This window comes from Spermophilus citellus (genome assembly GCF_964194105.1).
Source record: "Spermophilus citellus genome assembly, chromosome: 6".
NCBI classification, from domain to species: Eukaryota; Metazoa; Chordata; class Mammalia; order Rodentia; family Sciuridae; genus Spermophilus; species Spermophilus citellus.
The window spans coordinates 23562718-23581664 of NC_138187.1; the positions used below are offsets into that span (position 1 = coordinate 23562718).

The 18947-nt window shown below is 46.5% G+C and overlaps 1 protein-coding gene across 5 annotated transcripts in view; it reads left to right on the top strand.

Annotated features, from left to right (window-relative positions):
• The window catches only part of LOC308651774 (S-adenosyl-L-methionine-dependent tRNA 4-demethylwyosine synthase TYW1-like), a 108797-nt gene that overhangs the window by 67902 nt on the left and 21948 nt on the right, over positions 1-18947 (top strand). For 3 of the 5 annotated variants that reach the window (XM_081299245.1, XM_081299247.1, XM_081299248.1), the window contains exon 14: positions 16300-16410. In XM_081299245.1, the coding sequence (XP_081155371.1) occupies positions 16300-16410 (111 nt within the window). Of the gene's footprint in view, positions 1-7552; positions 7686-16299; positions 16411-18947 lie in introns of those variants that run through there. The other 2 variants (XM_081299249.1, XM_081299246.1) reach the window with 2 other exon arrangements.

Genomic DNA, 18947 nt, shown 5'->3' on the forward strand with positions numbered 1-18947 from the left:
TCCATCTGTGGTACCGCCCTCTGCAGCAGGAGGAGGATGCCATCATAGTGTCAGCAGCTGGTGACAGTCAGGTGTCCGTCTTCCAGCTTCCTCGAAGATCTCATGATCTTTGTTTGGATTCAGCTTTCAGTGCCCTGCTTGAACCCTTAGCTTGTGGAACACTTGAGTGTGTTTTCCTGTTCTTTCCTGCCGAGTGTTTGGATCTCAGTGCCTTGAAGTGTGTCCGGTGGGGTGCACATCAGGGGTGGGCTTGCTTCTCCAGCACTGCTTGTTGAGTGACCCTCCTGAGCACCGAGCAGAGGAGCCGCCCCAATTGGCCAGTGAAACTCGGGTCTGGCCAGTCCCTTGCAGGAGATGCTCTGGGTTGCTTCCAGGGATGTTTCCCTTGACTTGGGAGTGATTTGTATAGTACCAACTCAGAATTAGGAAAGGAGCAGCAAAATAACCAGTGACAGCAACAACAGGAAATCAGGAAGAAGAAAACAAGGTAAACAAAGGAATCGGTTAATTAAGGAGGCAAAAAGAAACTGACATGTTTGACGTAGAGGTTATTGATATCTGTTCCCAAAGTAGCCTTAGAGGTCTGGTGGAGGTGGAAGGCAGATGGCAGACAACAGATGGGATCCTGGGACAGGGGCAGAGGCTTGGAGTTTGTTAGGTGGGGGTGCTGGTTGGTTTGAAGTGTTGAGGACTTGAACATGGACTGGTAGTTGGAGAGGAGGAGACAAGGGACAGCTGGTCTTTGTGGATCTCAGGGGGGTGTGTTTACTTTTGTTTTCTGGAACAGTGGCTTTACCAGTGCCTGAGTTGTTGTGATGTATCTATGTGTCCCTGAAACATTCAGCAGTGGCATAAGGTTTCAAGAAATGGTGTTGGAACCAAGTCTCTTTTGATTCGTCCTAGTTTGCATATCCATGGGTTTCACCTGGCTGAGATCTGGGAGGTGGCACTCCAAGCGTGCCCAGGTTGTTTTCTATTTGCTGTCAGTGAAACTTATGTTGGAATTCTAAATACAGAGAGAGGTTCCCTGCTTTCTGTAGTTTCATTTGCCATGTGAAGGGTGTGGTCACTACCTGTCCTCCCGCCCCACCTAAATAATCCTCCACCAAAACACCTCCTGTGACCTGGCCCTGCACCCGCCCACCCAAAGGGCCTGCCAAAGTGACCAACCTGCTGTGGCCTGCCTCTGCTAGGCTGCGTATAAAGCCCACACCCTCGTGGTGGCCAGCAGCCATTTTCCCCACAGAAATGAGTCACATGAGGTGTCTGACCAATTGACTCCCCTGCTGAGTGAAGAAGAGCTTGCTGACCGAGGTCTGCCTCCTGCCTGCTGCCTCTGGCATTTGTGGCTGTAGGCTTTCACCATGGACCACTACTTTCCAAAACCAGTGAATGGGAGATCCCAGAACAAACAAGTAAGAGGTCAGACCGCAAGCTCTTCTGAGTAGCACAGCGAGGTCTGGCACCATCTCACCTGAATTGTCCCTTTGTCCAGAGTGTCTGCCCTATATACACTACCTGCCCCCGAGTCACCTCATTGGTGGCTGTCTTAGTTATCTAGTTGACTGCCATAGTGTTACAGAGTGTGTGTTAAAATAATGGTCACACAGCACAAGAGTTCTGATTCTAGCAGTTCAGATATGCCAAACGGGCCACAGACCACGTTTTTTAGGTGAAAAGGAAAAACTCTTGGTAAGGACAGAAAAAGAATCATGTGCTGAGGTTGCTGAGATCTGTGGTAAGAATGGATCTTTTATCTGTGAAACGCTCAAGAAGGGCTGTTGGATCTCATGTTGCAAAAGTTATTATCAGTGCTTATTAAGTGCTTCATGAAGGCGGGAAAGGCCCCACTATATTTGTGTATGTGGGCATAGGAGTAAACAGCATGTTTGTGGTTTGTAAGCCAAGATGACGGGTGCAGCCCTCAACAGGTTAAGGGAAGCCGTTTATTCTGTGCAGACTTGGGCGCTGTTGGGCTAATTTCCTGGATGCAAGAAATGGCCATCGGTTACAGAGGAGGTTTTGTTTTTAGGGTACAGTTAGGATGGTTTCATCATTGGAACTGTGGGTATGCCGTTTGGATAGTCAGGGGCTAGCTATGTAGGTCAAGCCTTTAACCTCTGGAGGGCAGCTGTGGAAAGTTGAAGTCATTGACAGAGAGGTTCTGAGAGACGGATATTTGAATAATTGCCTCCTGACTTATGGGCCAATTGTTGAGTATCTACTGAGTGTCCTTTTAGGACTAATTTGCAGTGGGGAGGTCAGAGGCCAGAGCTTAACTTTCAGTATTCCCCTCCTTCCTTCAGCAGAGGATCTACTGAAAGCTTAATGTTGGGCTAGTTTCTCTCCCTCCTTCCAGCTGCATTGGGTCTCTGCTTTTCTTGGGGGCTGTTTTGTAGGATTATTATTTTCCATAACTCTTCAGGGTTCAGACACCTGCTGGGCATCTTGGGTTGTATCCCCTGCAGATAAGGGGGCTACTGTAGCATTGAAGGAAGGTTTTCATACTTACAAATAGTGATCTGGGATTAAACTAATTGAGATGCATTGCTGTGAGTGGATGTCAAAGAAGTCTTAGCCCCCACCCTGAGAGACAGTGCATGTTTATTTTCTTGACATGTAGATCTTCCTCTTTAATTTCTCCTTCTAAATTCAAGGTCATTCATCTCAAGCCTTATTTTAGAAATTTTGTGTAGCTGTTGCCAATTTGGAGACTAGAACTGAATTCTTATAAAAGAACCATTGTGTTTGATTTCTGAAAACAGTTTGAGAGGGAAATTAAAGAGAATGATCAGAAACTTATTTCTTCTGCTCAATGAGAGCATTTGGGAAGTGAAGGTGGTGGAAGCCGTCTGGGCTCTGGGTGACTTGTGACAGTGTGGAGAGGACGTTTCCTGACATTGGTGGGCCGTAAGAAGCCGTGGACGTGGCAGAAACCCTGTCCTCGCAGGAATGAAGACAATGTCGGAATGAAGACAATGTCATCAGTCCTTCCATGGGAGGCCCCGGATTGAAGTCAGTGCTGCCTGTGTCCAGCCATTTGCACCCCTCCTTTATCCAGCCGGGTGTGGGGGGGTGGTGGTTGTGGGGGTGCTTTGCCTGCGACAGTTAGAAATGTTAAGTCACACAGATAGCACAAGTTTTGGAGCTCACTAGCTTTCTCTCTACCAATATTAGTCTTTCTTTCCGATGAGGTGTTTTTCTCTATTTGAAGTTGTTTTCTCCCCACTGTCATTTGGCCTGTGTTGAACCCCAGCATGGACCACGTGATAGGCGCAGGAGGCCTCACCCTGGCGGTGACTCGGAGGCATGTTTCTTTCTCCACTCTTCTGGCCTGTGACGCACTACTGCGTCTTCCCGTCTTTCGTACTTGGAGATTATCTGGTGGATGCCGAGACTGCTGAGCACCCTGAGGTGACAGGTCCCTCCTGCCTCTGTACCCCATCACAACTGCAGCGCATCTTTCCTGTCTTTCCCAGGGCGAAGGCAGAGGTGATCCTGGTGGTTTTTGAAGGTCGTGGGACTGAGGATAGTGATCGAAGGACTAGAGATTGAACTCTGCTAGAGATGTGGAGTTCTTTTCCTCCTGGTGATCAAAACCCCCACCTGGCTTCTCTTTAGAATTTTTTTTAACTGTTGGGTTTATACAAAATGTACTGAATTCAGAGAAATGCAGGTAAGTTTCAAACTTCCTACAGGTTTTTTTTTTTTTTAAATATCTTTTTACTTGTGGATGGACACAATATTATTATGTGGTTTTGAGGGTTGAACCCAGTGCCTCACACTGCTAGGCATGTGCTCTATCTCTGAGCCACAACCCCAGCCCCAAGTTGCTTTTAACAATGCATTTTTACCTTTTTGTTTGCATGCAAATAATTTGACCTCATTTTTTACCCCTTTCCTAGAGATCTGTCATTTATTTAGCCATTTCCTGATTGACTTCTGTCTGTTGATAAAAACAGTTGGGCACACTTTTATTTTTAATAAACTTCTATTTTAGAGCAGTTTTTGATTTGCAGAAAAATTAGATGGTATGGAGTTCCCAGGCACACCCTTCCCAGTGCCTCGGCACCCCAGGCCATTGGAGCCTCCTTATGCGTCAGGCCTGTCACCTGTCCTTCTCTTTAGGTCTTCTCTTAGGTCTGCCAGTGGCCTGTTTGTGGGCCAGGGTCCTACAGTTTCCACCCAGGAAGCCAGCTCTTTTTGTAGGCTGGACTCCCCAGGCGTCTCCTGGCTGGGCAGTTCCTCAGACTTCTGTGCTTGATACCAGGACAGTTCTGAGCAGTGGTGAGGCTCTTGGGATTTGCTGTTGTCTTCTGATTTGATGGGTTTTGTGTGGTTGTTGGCAGTGGGGGGGCAGAGCCAAGCCCGTCTACCCTGCGCTCTGTCTCATACTGTGGGTTCTGTGTTCTGGTTTTCACTGTGTTGTATGTCCCTCCTGACAGCGTCACGCAGAGAAGTTTTACCATGTAAGAATCTCCTGTGCTCCTCCTGCACAGCCTCCCCACCTCCCCCAGTCCCTAGCAGCCACCACTGCTCTGACCATCTCTATAGTTTTGTGTTTCCCAGAATGTTGTATAATTGGATGACACGGTTTGTGGCCTTTTCAGACTGGCTTTTTTTTTTTTTTTTTTTTTTTAAAGAGAGAGTGAGAGAGGAGAGAGAGAGAGAGAGAATTTTCCAACATTTATTTTCTAGTTCTCGGCGGACACAACATCTTTGTTGGTATGTGGTGCTGAGGATCGAACCCGGGCCGCATGCATGCCAGGCAAGCGCACTACCGCTTGAGCCACATCCCCAGCCCTCAGACCGGCTTTTTAATGTGAATATATTCATCTAAGTTTCCTCCATTTTAAAATTTTATTGCTAAGTAATGCCTTATTGTATGAATATTTCACTGTCCATTGGAGGTTATGCTGGCTGTTGACAGATGATGGTGATTATGAAGAAAGCTTCTGTCTGAATGCAGATTTTTGGGTGACTATAAATTTTCAAATTTAGTTGGGTGAATACCGAGGGAGCGGCCACATCTCTGGTCACACGTCTTCAGTCCTTTGAGGGAAGCCCAGGAGTGGTGTGGCCAGCTCCATGCCTCTCGTTCCCTAGCAGGGCAGGGCACCTGCTGGCTGGCGTTGGCTGTCTGGGCCTCAGTGGTGTCTCGTTGTTTTAAGTTGCAGTTCTCTGATGGCAAGTGTCAGTGCATCTTTTCACACACTCACTTGTCACTCATATCTTTTTTCTGATGCAGCCTGCTTAGATCGTTTGTCCATTTCTTCGTTGGGCTGAGTTTCAAGAAGAGCTTTCTTAAGTAGGTGTTTTCCAAGTGTCTTCCCTGAGTCTGGCTTGCCTTTCATTCTCTACCAGTGTTCTCCTTCTTCAGAACACAAGTTGGATTGTGCTTTAAGTCTGCCGTTATAAGCTCACAACCAAACTCAAGGTCACACGGATTTTCTTTTGTTTTCTTCTAGAAGTTTTTTTTTTTTTTTTTTAAAGAGAGTGAGAGAAAAGAGAGAGAGAGAGAGAGAGAGAATTTTTAATATTTATTTTTTAGTTCTCGGCAGACACAACATCTTAGTTTGTATGTGGTGCTGAGGATCGAACCCGGGCCGCACTCATGCTAGGCAAGCGCGCTACCGCTTGAGCCACATCCCCAGCCCTTCTAGAAGTTTTATAGGTTTGCATTTTGTATTTAGGTCTGTAATCCTTTTTCAGTTGACTTTTGTGAGAGTATAGGTTCTGTGGAAGTTCTTATCTTTTTAACATGACATCTTATTTTCCTAGCACCATTTTAAAAAAAGGCAATCCTGTCTATATTGAGTATCTTTGCTTCTTTGTGAAAGGTCAGTTGGCTGTACTCTCCTGTGAGCCCAATCTCCATTACTCTGTTGTCTGTTGCCTCCAGGAGCTTACAGTCCTAGTTACTGTGGCTTTACAGTAAGTCTTAAGGTCGGCACTGTGAGTCCTCCAACGCGGCTCTTCTTTAACCTCGTGTTGGCATTTGTAAGTCTTTTTCATTTCAATATGAACATTAGAATCAGTTTCCTATCATCTATAAAATAGCTTCCGGGGATTTTGGTTGAGATTGAGCTGAATTTATAGATCAAAGTGGGGGAAAAATAACATCTTAACAGTATCGAGTCTTCCCATCCATCTTCTCTACATTTATTTAGCTCTTCTTGGATTTCTTTTATTTGTTTCAAGTTATAAGTGTTCACTGGTGGCGTTTTGGAAAGCAAATCGCCTTATGTATCAACCTTGCATCTCAACATTATCATACTTGCTTATTAGTTCTGGGAGTTGATTTGTCCATTTTGGGGAATTTCCTAGATAGACAACATAAAAGACAGTTTTCTTTTTGTACAGTCATTATATCTTTGATTTCCTTTTCTTGTCTTACTGCATGTTCAGTAGAAGAGAAAAGAAGGCACATCCTTGCTTATTCCTAGTCTTAGGTAGGAAGTATTCGGTTTTTCACTCCATTAAGTTTGGTACTAGTTGTAGGTTTTCTACAGATTTTCCATGTGTGCTAAGAATTTTGTCCTGAATAGGTATTGTCTTTTATCAGATGCTTTTCTGCATTAATTGATATGCTCATTATTTTTCCACACTAACCTGTTGACACATGATGTCAAATGTATTACATTTTTTTTGTAGTTGTAGATAGACAGAATGCCTTTGTTTTGTTTATTTTTATGGGGTGCCAAGGATTGAACCCAGTGCCTCACACATGCTAGGCAAACGCTCTGCCACTGAGCTGCAGCCTTAGCCCTCAAATGTGTTTTTCGTTGAACTAGCCTTGCACACCTGAAGTAGTCCCCAGCTGGTCAGCAGGCTTATAATTGTTTTCATACATTGTTGGATTTTATTTGGTAATATTTTGTTAAGGGTTTTAAAATCTATGTTATGAAAGAGTTTGATCTCTGATTTTCTTTTTTGAAATGCCTTTATCAGGCTTTGGTATTAGGGTGATGTTGTCTGAAGACTATGTTGAGTAGTCCTCCTTCTGCTTTCACTTTGTGGACGAGATGGTGGTGGATTGGCATCGTCCTTCAGTAGTTGGTAGAGCTTAGCAGTCAACCCACCAGAGCCTGCTGCTCCCTGCTGTGGGAGGTTACCAACTATTGATTCAGTGTTCATGACAAACGCATGCCTGTTCAGATTATGTGTTTCCTCTTATGTTCATTTTGGTGGTTTGTCTGCAAGGAGTGTGCTGGTTTTTGTCTTTTATTGGTGTTGTCCAGTTTGTGAGCACAGTGTTTTTTGTAATATTCCTTTTTTGATGAACTTCGAGATTATTTCCCAGAGCTGGTCGCCCTGCCAAGCCCCTCACCCGATGCTCCTGGTGCGCCCGCCGGCAGTGGGATTCTGCTGCTGCCCTGGCCTAATCTCTTTCTTGGTCATTCTGTTGCTGGAGCTGCCGGCCTCTTCCTGCATCTCGACCCCAGCCCCCTGCACCTGTTCCTGCCTCCTCGAACAGGTCGAGTTGCTGGTGTGGCTGCTGGGAGAGCAGCTCACAGGTGCCAATGGCCACACTTCGTGCCTATCTTCCCAGGCTCTGCTGAACCTGTGGAGGTCTTTCTGCTCCTTTACTACATTCCTGGCCTTTGAGCCAGTCGGTACCCTTTGGATGGACAGCTGAGGTCAGGCTGCTGGGATCTCCCCTCAGGAGTCAGGAGTGTTAAAAGGTGTGTCTGTGTGTTCTGAGCCACACTTGCTGTGTTTCTCCCTAAGCCCCCTTTCTGTGTGTATTTATGTCTTCAGTGCTATGCTGCACGTAAGTTTTGTTTTTAGCTCTTAAAAATTTCAACATAAAAGTCACTGCTGTCAACATTCGGGTGTGGTTAGAGGACCACGGCCAGAGGCCAGCTCCCATGGCACCTGCTCCCATGGCACCTGCTCCCTGCCCTGGAGCCACCATGCTGGGCTCTGCTGCTGTTTCTGTGCGCACCCCACACTCTGGCTCCAGAGCTCTGCTGGGAATGTCTTCAATGTGGTCCTCTCCTGGGACTGAGCACCCCGAGGGTTTGTTGTGCTCAGAATTATAAATAGTGCTGGAATGACATTCTTGCTTACCAGTGTCAGCCTACAATTTTTATGATCTCTATAGGCTGAATTTTAGAAATGCAGTTACTGGGTCAACAGATTTGAATATTTTTTTTCAGATTCTTTAATCTTGTTGCCATATTAATTTCCAAAATGTTTGTGCTAACTTGTACTCCAATCCTCAGTGCATGAGTGTGCCTGTAGTGCTAAACTCAAGGCAGTGTCAAATACTGCTATTTAAAAAAATCTTTGCCATCTGATAAGCCAAAACAGTACCTCATTAGTGCTTCAATTTGCATTTCTGTGATTACTAGTAAGCCAGTACTATATTTTAGGAGACCATTTTATCTTGTTTTGACACAGCCTCAACTAGTTTGTCTTGAATTGCAACTGTCAAGATAAATCATTGAAATTAAGAGAGGTAGACCTGGAATAAACAGCCTCACGCAGGATGTGCAGCAGGAACGTGGCCTAATGCGGAGCCTCAGAACCCTAATGGGAACAGTGTGCGCTTGGACCTCCTGTTAGGATGTGCAGGCACCAGGGAGGGGGAGCAGCCCTGCTTGCCACAGGTGGGGGAGGGGCTCCCTCACTGCTGGAGGATCTGTTGGTAAGGTGCTGCTGGGTCTTCTAAGTCAGGGAGCAGACATGCTTCCTCACCACAAAGATCTCTGGGCTGCACCAGGGACAGCTGGAAACCCGCAGGGTACCTTTCTTGTCTTGTCCTTATTCTGAGTGGGCTTTGTTATCAGAGCCTTCAGACACAGGACAGTGCACAGATCTTACGTGGCTGGCTTGGTGGATCGTCATAGAGTGAACACAGCCAGCAAAACGCTTGTAGGATAGCAATAGCACCTGGTCCTGGTCATCGGCCCCATCTCCTCTCTAGTGACAGTCACGGCTTTCCTCACACCATAAGGTAGCTTTGCCTGCTTGGGAGCTTGTCAAACGGAATCATAGTGTTTGCTTCCTTGAATATTTACACGTTTTTCCCTATGCACATCTGTTAAATTTCGCCCATGGTATTGTGCAGCTGTGTTCCAGTGTACGTATGTCCTCAGTTTATCCATGGAATGACTGACAAGCTTGGCTTTCTCTACAGCGTTGGCTGTTGGGAGGAATTTATATTGGCTGCCCGTCTAGGAGTAAGACTGCTGTGTGTTTGCCCCCCTTCACAGATCACTAATTCCTAAGGTGGCACCTGAATTCGTGTTCCCAGCAGCAGTATATGTGTGTGTGTGTGTGTGTGTGTGTGTGTGTGTGTGTGTGTGTTCCAATTATTTGCATCCTAGATGCTACTAGTCTGTCAGTCTTTCTCTTGGTAGTGAAGTAATTTTAGTTTAATTGCCACATATTTATGAATTTTCTGCTTTTCCTTCTGTTACCGATTTCTAGCTTCGTATCAGTGTAGTTCGAAAGTTTTTTAAAAAATGATTTTAACATTGTTTAATTTATTGAAACTTGTTTCTTTTTTAAAATTTTTTTGTCTTTACATATTTTTCTTTATGTAGTTGGACACAATACCTTTATTTTATTTATTTATTTTTATCTGGTGCTGAGGATCAAACCCAGCACCTTGTACTTGCTAGGCGAGTGCTCTACCACTGAGCCCCAGCCCCAGCCCCAGCCCCAGCCCTCATCTTATTTTTGAAGGACAGTTTGCCAGACACAGAATCCTCAATTGACAGCGTTTTCTTTCGGCAGTTCACACATAGTGTTCCATGACCTTCTTACTTCCGATCATGGCCATGGAATGTTCCCGCCTCCCAGGCCCTGACCCGCAGCACGAGAGCTGGGTCAGCATTGGCTGCTGGCCCGCTCCCTGCTGCTGCTTCCCCTCAGCATGGCAGGCCCTCTTTCCAGGGCACAGTGAAAGGCAGGGACAGTGTGGGTGGCCAGAAGTGCATCAGAGCCAAGGTCAGGTTTGCAGAAGTACTGGACTCACAACCCCCACCCCCAATCAGGAGCTGGTGAAAGACAGCTGTGGTCAGCATGCCGTGAGCTTTGGAGGAAAACAGAAGGCCTGCAAGAATGCAGGCTGATGAGAAGCAGAGGTCGAAATTCTGAGGAAGAGTAAGAAGGAAACGCTCAACACCAAAACAGTGTGACAGACACTTGAATACCTTTGGCAGGCTGGTGAGTAGTCTCTCTAGGGACAGGCTTCGGGTTTGCAGGTTTACCGACATAAATACCCCAAACTGAGAAGCAGAGGGGACGGGGCAGAAATCACAGAGCAGAATGTCTAGACTGCGGGACACTGTGAAGGTGAGCCGCAGGGGAGAGAGGAGCAGGACCGACCAGTACTTGGAGAGCAGCCGCAGAGTTTCCCTAGTTAGTGCCTGATGCCTGCAGGTCCAGGGAGCGCGGAGAAGAGCAAGCAAGACAAATGCTGCAAATGGAATGCAATTCAAGGCTGCACACCAGAAACACACCAGAAACGTAGACGCTAACCCTGGCCACACTGTGGAGACTTCAGAAAATCCAAGACACAGAAACAGTCCTCTTTGGGCAGAGACGTGGGACTGCCTCCTGCTGCGGCCTCTTCCTGGGGCCAGCTCACTCTCCCGGGCCTGTGCGCTCAGGTCCTGCCCTCGTCTTCCTGTTCTCTGATCTGCGTTTGTAGTCATTGATGGAGGTCTAAAGGGCCCCTTTGGCTGATTTGAGGGGAGTCAGCAGCTTCTCACTCACACTCTTTGGCCATAAGGAGTGCTTCCTCCAGCTCCGCCGAGAGTGCAGCTTGGAATTGACATTCCATTCGCAGCCACTTGTTGGAACAACACAGTTTCTCCCTGATGAACCACATGGAACGCAGGTCTAAGCCGTTCCAAGGCCAGCTCACTTCTGCAACCCAGAATAACCACAACATTGAATCATAACATGAATAAGAAAAAAGGGGCTTTACCTGAAAACACAGAGGCTAAATATATCAATACAGAAAAACATGACAAAATGGCTGTCTTCTAAGAATGTGAATTTTGTTTTATATTTAGAAATTAACTTGACTTTCAATAAAAAAGAAAGATAGTAGGATAAATCGAATAGATACAGAAGAGTGATTCAGTAGAATTCACCTGTTCATGGGGAGAATCTAACAAAATATCGCTACAGAAGAACGTCACTGTCAATAAGCACCTAAAACTTGAGCATCCAGGGACACAGGATGCCCAGCGTCAACTCTTCTGCTCCACCCAGCGTGCTGAGCACAGGAGATAGACAGTGGGATTGGAAAGGAAGCCGCCATCCTGTGGGCAGGTCTAGGATCCCTCAGCCAAAATGCTTGGAACCACAGTGTTGTGGGCTTTTCAGATTTAGGAATATTTATGTGGATGGACAGAGCGTCCTTGAGGATGGGGCCCCCGTCTGAGTACGAGGTCCATTTGTGTTTTACTAGCACCTAAATATCCTAAAGGCTTCTGTGTACAGTACCTTTATTACACCTGTATTTTGACCCTGAGGTGTGGAATTTTCCACTTGTGCTATTATCAGCGCTCAAAGTGTTCTGCATCTTGGAGGATTTGGGATTTTCATATTATTATATTCAACCTGCATATGAAATTTTAATATAACCTGTGTGGGAAATTTTCCTATAAATCTATAAATTATTTTAGTGACTATAATTAATAAGTACATTTTACAAACTCATTTGATACAGAATTAGTTTATAGAATTCAACGATATTTTTGTATGCCAATAATAAAGATGTCTTAAATATTAGTTAAAAAAGGAAAAATTAAAAGATACCACTATAACAAAGCATCAAAAATATATTAACTAGAATATAAAAAGCAAAAGATAATGAAAACAATATAATGTTCTTGAGAGAAAATTTAAAGGACCTAAACAAGTGGCATTGATTGGGAAGATTCGGCATTAGGAAAGTAGTATGTCTCCAGGAGCCACTAGCTACACGTGGCATTTGAGCACTTGGAATGAGACTACTCTGAATCGGGCTGTGCGCTTAGTATAAAATGCTCATTGGAATCAAAGACTCAGTATGGAAAATCAAGTGTCAAATATCTCTATTGTTTTTAAATGTTGATTACTGTTTTAGGTTGTAACATTTGTATATATTGTTATAAAACATTAACATTGATTTCACCTGATAACTCTTTACTTTTTCAATTTGACAGCAAATTTAAAATGTGTAGTTTTCATTTTTGGTTCACATTATATTTCTATTGGACAAGACTAGATTTAGATTTGATGCCACCTCTGTCAGAATCAGAAGAGATTTTATATATAGTTTTTGAAAGTTGATAGGCAGTTCTAAGGTTTATGGGTAATAGAGGGGCAAGAATATTGAAGGCTCTCTTGGTAAAGGTCTCCATCATAGGGTTTCTCAATTTCAGCAGGTAGCCTGATTATTCTTGGTAGAAAGAGGGTAGGGGGCTGTCTTGTGATTGTGCCATGTTCCTTAGCCTCCCTGGCCTCTACCCACTAGATGTCTGTAGCACCCCCATTTGTGAAAATCAAGATGTTGCCATATGAATAAATCAATGGGGAAAAACTTACCACATTGTCACAAAATTGCTCCTGTGTTACAGAATTGTCCCTGAGAAGGATGGTCTTTACTGGGTGTGAAATCTATCCAGCAAGTCAGTGCAGGCGAGGACCAAGGTAAACATTTGGTCAGTGGAGTGGAAGGTGGAGGAACAGAGCAAGGCCCGCACAGGTGCAGTAGGTCCATCTCAGTGGCACAGCTGTTAGGAAAGAAGTTTGACCTCTCGGCACCACACACACAGAAACCGGCTTTGGGGATTTTGGATGCAATGTAAGAGACGAGATGATAAAGCTTTTAGAAAAGAATGTAAGAGATTCTCTTCATGGTCTCGATGTGTGGAAAGGTTCTCTAAAAGTCAGCAGCAGTGCTGATCATGAAGGAGAAGGGTGCTTAGAGTGGGCTGTACCCAAGGCAGGATCCTGTTGGTGAGGAGATGCTGCAGGAAGATGGACCAGAGGCCATCGAGCAGCTGGACATGTTCCTGGACATGAATGCCACGGAGCTCGTCGACCCAGAATATGTGAAGCTTGCATTAAAACAGATCAGTAGGAAAAAGGCAGGTCCCAGAGGAGAAAGGCCTACAATACCAGGTTCTCCCTGGTTCCAGAATCCAGAGCTCCAGGCATGGCGGTGCACGTGGCAGGGGAGCTACAGCTCACGGGTGTCTCTAGCCTCCAGGCAGGTGCAGGGCAGAGCGGGAGCGCTAGCCTTGGCAGTAAGACCAGATGGCCAGGGCAGTGTCGGGCTGCGGGGGCGGGCCTGCTGTACCTGCCATGACCTGCCCGGCTGCAGGGAGTGGTGTGTCCTAGAGGGTGCTCCACCGGGAACCTTGCAGTAGTGTATTCCATCAGAGGCCAGGGAGGGGCTTCCCTAGTAATGCATTCCCAAGGGGAGAAGCAGGCAGCACTGAAACCATTCACAACTATGTCCAGCAGCACAGCGACTCTCTCGGATTCTGTGTGTGTGTGGGGGACAGACAAAAGAATAGGTGTCACCGTAACATTTTACCTAATTTTCTTTAACAGGTAAAACTAAACTCTAATATGATAAGAGATAACAGCCATTTTTATAATAGCTGAAACCTGGAAATAATCCAGGTGTCTCCCAGCAGGCAGTGGTTGGAGGCATTTTTGTGTATTCATACAGTGGAATACTGATAACAAAGAGAATGAGCCTCACCATGCAGCAACGCAGAGGGTCACGCAGGCACCCAGACGAAAGAATCTGCGGTTCCATTCATGTCAATTTTAAACAGGCAAAAAAACTGAACTGCGGTGTAAAAGTCAGGACATGGGATGTCTTTGGGTAGCAGAATAGTGACCAGGGGAAGAAGAGGCCATCTGGGGATGGTGTTTCATGACAGCCCCTCAACCATACATTCGTGTTTGATGTCCGGGTCTGGCACAGTGAGATGAGCCTGCTGTGGATACCTGGTGTGGGTGTCGCATCCAGCTCTCTTCCTTGTTGCACATCTGCAGAGTGAATAGGACACCAACCCACTCTGTTTCTGGCCAAGCACAGCAGACTCAGCAGGTGAGCTTGATGGTGGCTGGTTCTGCCCTGGTTGTGGGCCTGCTGGGCCAGGTGCCTGCTCCAGGAAATTGAGGACCCCCTTCAGAGTCCCCTCACATTCGCCAGCCCAGTGGGACCTCTGGTAGGGGTCAGATAGTTTGTTTCCTTTTCTGCATGTTATCTCACTAAATGATCTCCAGGCTTTCAACAAGTGTCCAGTGTAGGTAGGTTCTTCTTTGCCTTCTGTTTCCTGGTTGGTCGTTGCTGGCATGTGATAGCTATTACTGCTGCTGCCACTTGGTTCTAAGTGCTGTGTGCATTAACACTTTTAATTTTGTCTCAAACCTTCCATTGTGCACAGGTAGGAGCTGAGAACAAAGAGAATAATAAAGACACATCACATTTACGGCTGTGGTGAGGTTCTCCCTGGTTCCAGAATCCACGTTTATCTGGCCTGTGGCTCTGTGCTGGGAAAGCTGTTGATTTTCATTTTGTAAATGACTGCTGTCTCAATTCTAATCTGATTTTTCACTTGATGGTCTTGGGGTTCCCAGAAGCCAATTACATTATTTACGGTTAATTATTTTTATGTGCTCTCCAGTAAGTCCTGTCTGGCTATCTTGCTTGGATTATAACTTGCAGGGACACGCTGACACAGAAGTAAGAGTGGACATTCTTCTGTTAGTCCAACTAAATGGGAGTGGCCTTTTTTTAACCACTAAGAATTACTTGGACCATTGATTACAAAGTACTTTTCCTTATGTTAAGTGTGTTTTTTAATGGGTTTTTATTTGTGTATTCTGGTTTTTTTTTTTTTTTTAATCAGGGCTGAGCCTTTAAACTCTATCCCATGCCTTGGGTATCTGTGAGTTTTTTTTCTGTGCTTAACTAGTTAGTGTGATGAATTGTATACCCATTTAGCCTAACGTTGAGTCATCTGCATTCTGAGAAGTTTTAACACAGTGCTAAGTTTTATTTGCTAAGCTGTCACTAAGATCTTTGCATATGGCAGTGCAGCTGAGATTGGTTTGCCGTTTTCTCCTTGAAGCTTAGCATTGCTGTGGAAGGAATCTGGGAGAGCGCTGCCTTCTCTCGCATTGCGTGGTGGGTGGGATGTGCCTGCCGAGATCTCCTGTGAAGGGCTCATGCATTTCCTCCTAGTTACAGAGTGTTTAGCAGGGACGGGGAAGAGGTTGGTGTCCTGCTTGTGGCTCACTGTTTCCTCAAGTCGCAGGTCCTGCCTCCACTCAAGGGAAGAGTGCACTTTATAGATTTTAGATTTTAAGTTATCAGTAATGTCGTTTTGAGATTTTTCAATAAATCTTTGCATCTTTAATTGTTTCAAGTTCTAGAAGGGGAGCTGCAGAGTTAAAGGGTACAAACCTTGGGGGGTGTGTGTGTGTGTGTGAGAGAGAGAGAGAGAGAGAGACTCAGGGCCTCCTGCACGCGAGGCAGGCACTGTGCCACTCTGCTACTTCTCCAGCCCTTTTTACTGTATTTTGAGGTGGGATCTCACTAAGTTGTCCAGGCTGGCCTCACTCAGACTTGTGGTCCTCCTGCCTCAGGGCGCTGCTCCCCACCCCCACCCACTCCCCAGATCAGGGGCGCACCTCACCAAGACACCTTGCAGTGTCTAAGCTTCTTGAGGCCTAATGGCTCTTGTCTGGTAGCTTTTGGAGAACCGTGTCTCTTTGGGACATACTGTAAACAAACAACGACATTGACATCTGTAGGTGTGCCTCTTCTTCCAACAAGTAATGCCAAGAGGTTATTGAAAGATGAGAGAGCAGGAGAGAGGATGAGAGTGACCATTCTTGTCATTAACAATTTGAGTGTGATCATTGTCTGAAAGCCCACAGGTTATTTGCATTAATTTCCCATAGCATAAAGGTTTTGGCAGCTTGATATTTCTTACTGAATCTAATATGCTGTGTGTGCCCAGGAACCTTGGGGTACCTCACATAGTGTAGGTGTTATGAAGAGAGAACAGACACTCTTGAGTAGCAGTGCCTTTTCTTAGGCCCACGAGGATCGAGTAGCAGTGCCTTTTCTTAGGCCCACGAGGATCTTACTTCATTCGGGATTTTTTTTCCATTTGTACCCAAAATATAGCTTATGGTACATGAGCCTATGCTGAGCCTCTCTCATCTGGGGTTGTCCAGGGGCTGGGAAGCTGGAGACTCCTCTTGGGTCACCATGTGACCACCACCATAATTAAAGTAGAGTTGGCTCTTCTATTTCAGCAGCAGCGCACTGTCTACCGGCTGACACTTGTGAAGTCTTGGAATGTGGATGAACTCCAGGCCTACGCCGAGCTCGTGTCCCTGGGGAGCCCTGACTTCATTGAAGTGAAGGTAGGCCTGCCTGCTAAGCATGACTCCCCTCACCGGGCTCCTGGTAGGGGACAGTCAGGGACCTGAAGCTCCAATAGCGGTGTTCATGCAGCGACTGGGAGAGCCTGGCCCTGTGCAGGGATGGGAGCTCTCAGGAAGACCCTCTCTTGCTCTCAGTGAGCCTGCACTGCAAGGGAGGGGATGACCTAATGCACCTAATGCAGAGTGACATTAAGCTGAGGAATGAAGTGGAAGCCTGGTGAGCTCACGCAGTAACTTGGTAATGAGCTTTATTGTGAAGCACTCTAGTGTTGCAGAAGTAGGTGGCTGGTCTGAGGGCTCTTCTCAACCGCCACTGGGGATCTAAAAAGTCAGCACCCTGTGTTGCTTGCCAAATGAATATCTTAGGAACAGACAAAATCCACAGAAGTAAAACTCGTAGAGAAATATGTGATCCAGCCACAGTTTAAATGTTGTTAATACTGAAATACAATGTAGGAACATTTTGGGTCGTATGTAGAGAGAGCGTGTCCCTGACTAGCCTATCAGGCCTCGGGCCTCAGGCACCAGTGTCCTGGTTGTCAGGTCCTGTTCCCTGGGGAGGAGACAGGCATGCATTGCTTTTATAATTTAAATATCTGAAGTGGAGGGGTTACAGTGGTGCATGTCTGCAACCCCAGTCACCCTGGAAGCCAAGACAGGAGAATTGCAAATGGGAGGCCAACTAGATGATGGAGCCAGACCCTGTCTCAAAATAAAAGTAAAAAAGACTGGGTGGGGTGTAGCTCTCTGTGGTAGCTTGTAGCTCGCCAGCATGCCCAAGCATGCCCAAAGCCCTGGGTTCTACCTGCAGTACCACATGCCAAAAAGCAACAATAAAAAGGAAAAGAAAGCAAAGGAAATGCAGCTGGGATGTAGTTCAGTAGTAAACTCTCGAGGCCCTGGGCTTGATCACCAGCACTGCCAAACTGGGGGGAGAAATACTGAGATGAAATTAGTAAGTTAGTGAGTGGAGAAGGCATGCTTTCCTGTTGAGGAGGACGAAGCACTTCAGGCAGAGATAGACACAAGAGTTTATTGCCAGAACTGACCAATAGAGGCCCTCTCTCCATAGACTGAGGAGGGCAACACAGGCTTGGGGTTTGGGGCTTTCATGGGGGAGGCTCAGGGATTAGAGTCGGGCGGGTCCTAATGCCCGCTGTTAAGGGTGGGGTTGGTATGAGGGAGTGGTGAGCCTTTCTCAGAAAGGCCCTTGGACTGGAAAGCAATGTTTTTTCCTTAAAATGGCGGCTGTCACTTAAGATGGCCATCCAGATGCTAACAAGGACCTTATGCTCTCTTCTCAACTTGTCACCCTGAGGACAGCAGACCGTCCTGCTGTGGTTGTGTAGCCACAGTAGTAACCCCGGGTGGAGGAGGTCTCGGCGGGCCTCCTAGGGTGTGCGGTCTACCCAGGCAGCTGCCCTGGGGAAGGGGGTGCACCAGGGTAGCCTCAGGTAGCCGCCTGTACCCACCTGTGCTTCTTCAGTACTACAGAGAGAATGACAGTCCCTATCCAAGGGGCTCCATTGAGAATTCAAAAGTAACCCCACCTGGATTCAGTAAGCATTGAGATCTTTTTCTCTTAGACACATTTACTAAACTAAATCAAAAAATGCTATTTCTTTATTACATTGATTCCTTCTTTTCTTTCATTGCCAGTCTCGTAAAATATTTTTATTATATTCTCTGTAAATTAGCATTTATTTTAGCTTCATGTGCATTACATAGGCCTTCACTTGCTGGCCTGAGGATCTTAACTACCACTTTTTGCCTACTTGTTTGTGAGACAAGCTCACCTGCCCGTTAGGTACCCGTGAGCAAGGCACAGCCGTCTCTGCCCTGCTTGCACCTTGAGAACAGCACGTGCTCAGCGCTGGTTGGTGGCGGGCGGTTTCCAACTCCTGCCATTGGCACTGTAGCCAGGCCTTGCAGAATGGCCATCTTGGCACAGCCCCAGCCTCTGCTCTGCACAGCGGCAGTGGCGGAGCCACTGTGCCCCTGGGTGGCAGTGCCTGCGTGGGTTGGTGCAGAGTTCTGCAGTTCACTGTTATGGAATGTGGCCTGATCTCCTGGGGTAAGTGGCGGTGGAAGAGCAGGCCAGCCCTACTGTGGGAGCTCAGTCAGATACCCCCAAACCTGTGGCCTGTGCCTAGGTGGGGCAATGGGGTGGAGAGTCTGACGGGGCCGAGAGCAGCCTGGCTCCAAAGACGCGTGTGTGCGGCCGCCAGCGTGCTGTGCAGGTCTCCGAGGATGAGGGAGAGACCCCGTGGGTCCCCCCAAGAAGCTAGGCTCAGTTGTGGTGGGAGCTGTTGAAGCATTTTTAAATTAAGGAGCGGCATGCTTGGGGTTTATTGCTGGAAGAAAACACTAAAAACTCACGAGGTAAATATTTCTTTTGTTGTCGAATTATAGGAAACGAAAACAGTGTTAGGAACTTTTTGACATCTGGTTGGTGTGAGTAGAATGTCAAATGGTCGAGCTGCCGAGACCCTGTTCTCTCCTCAGACCGTGAGTCC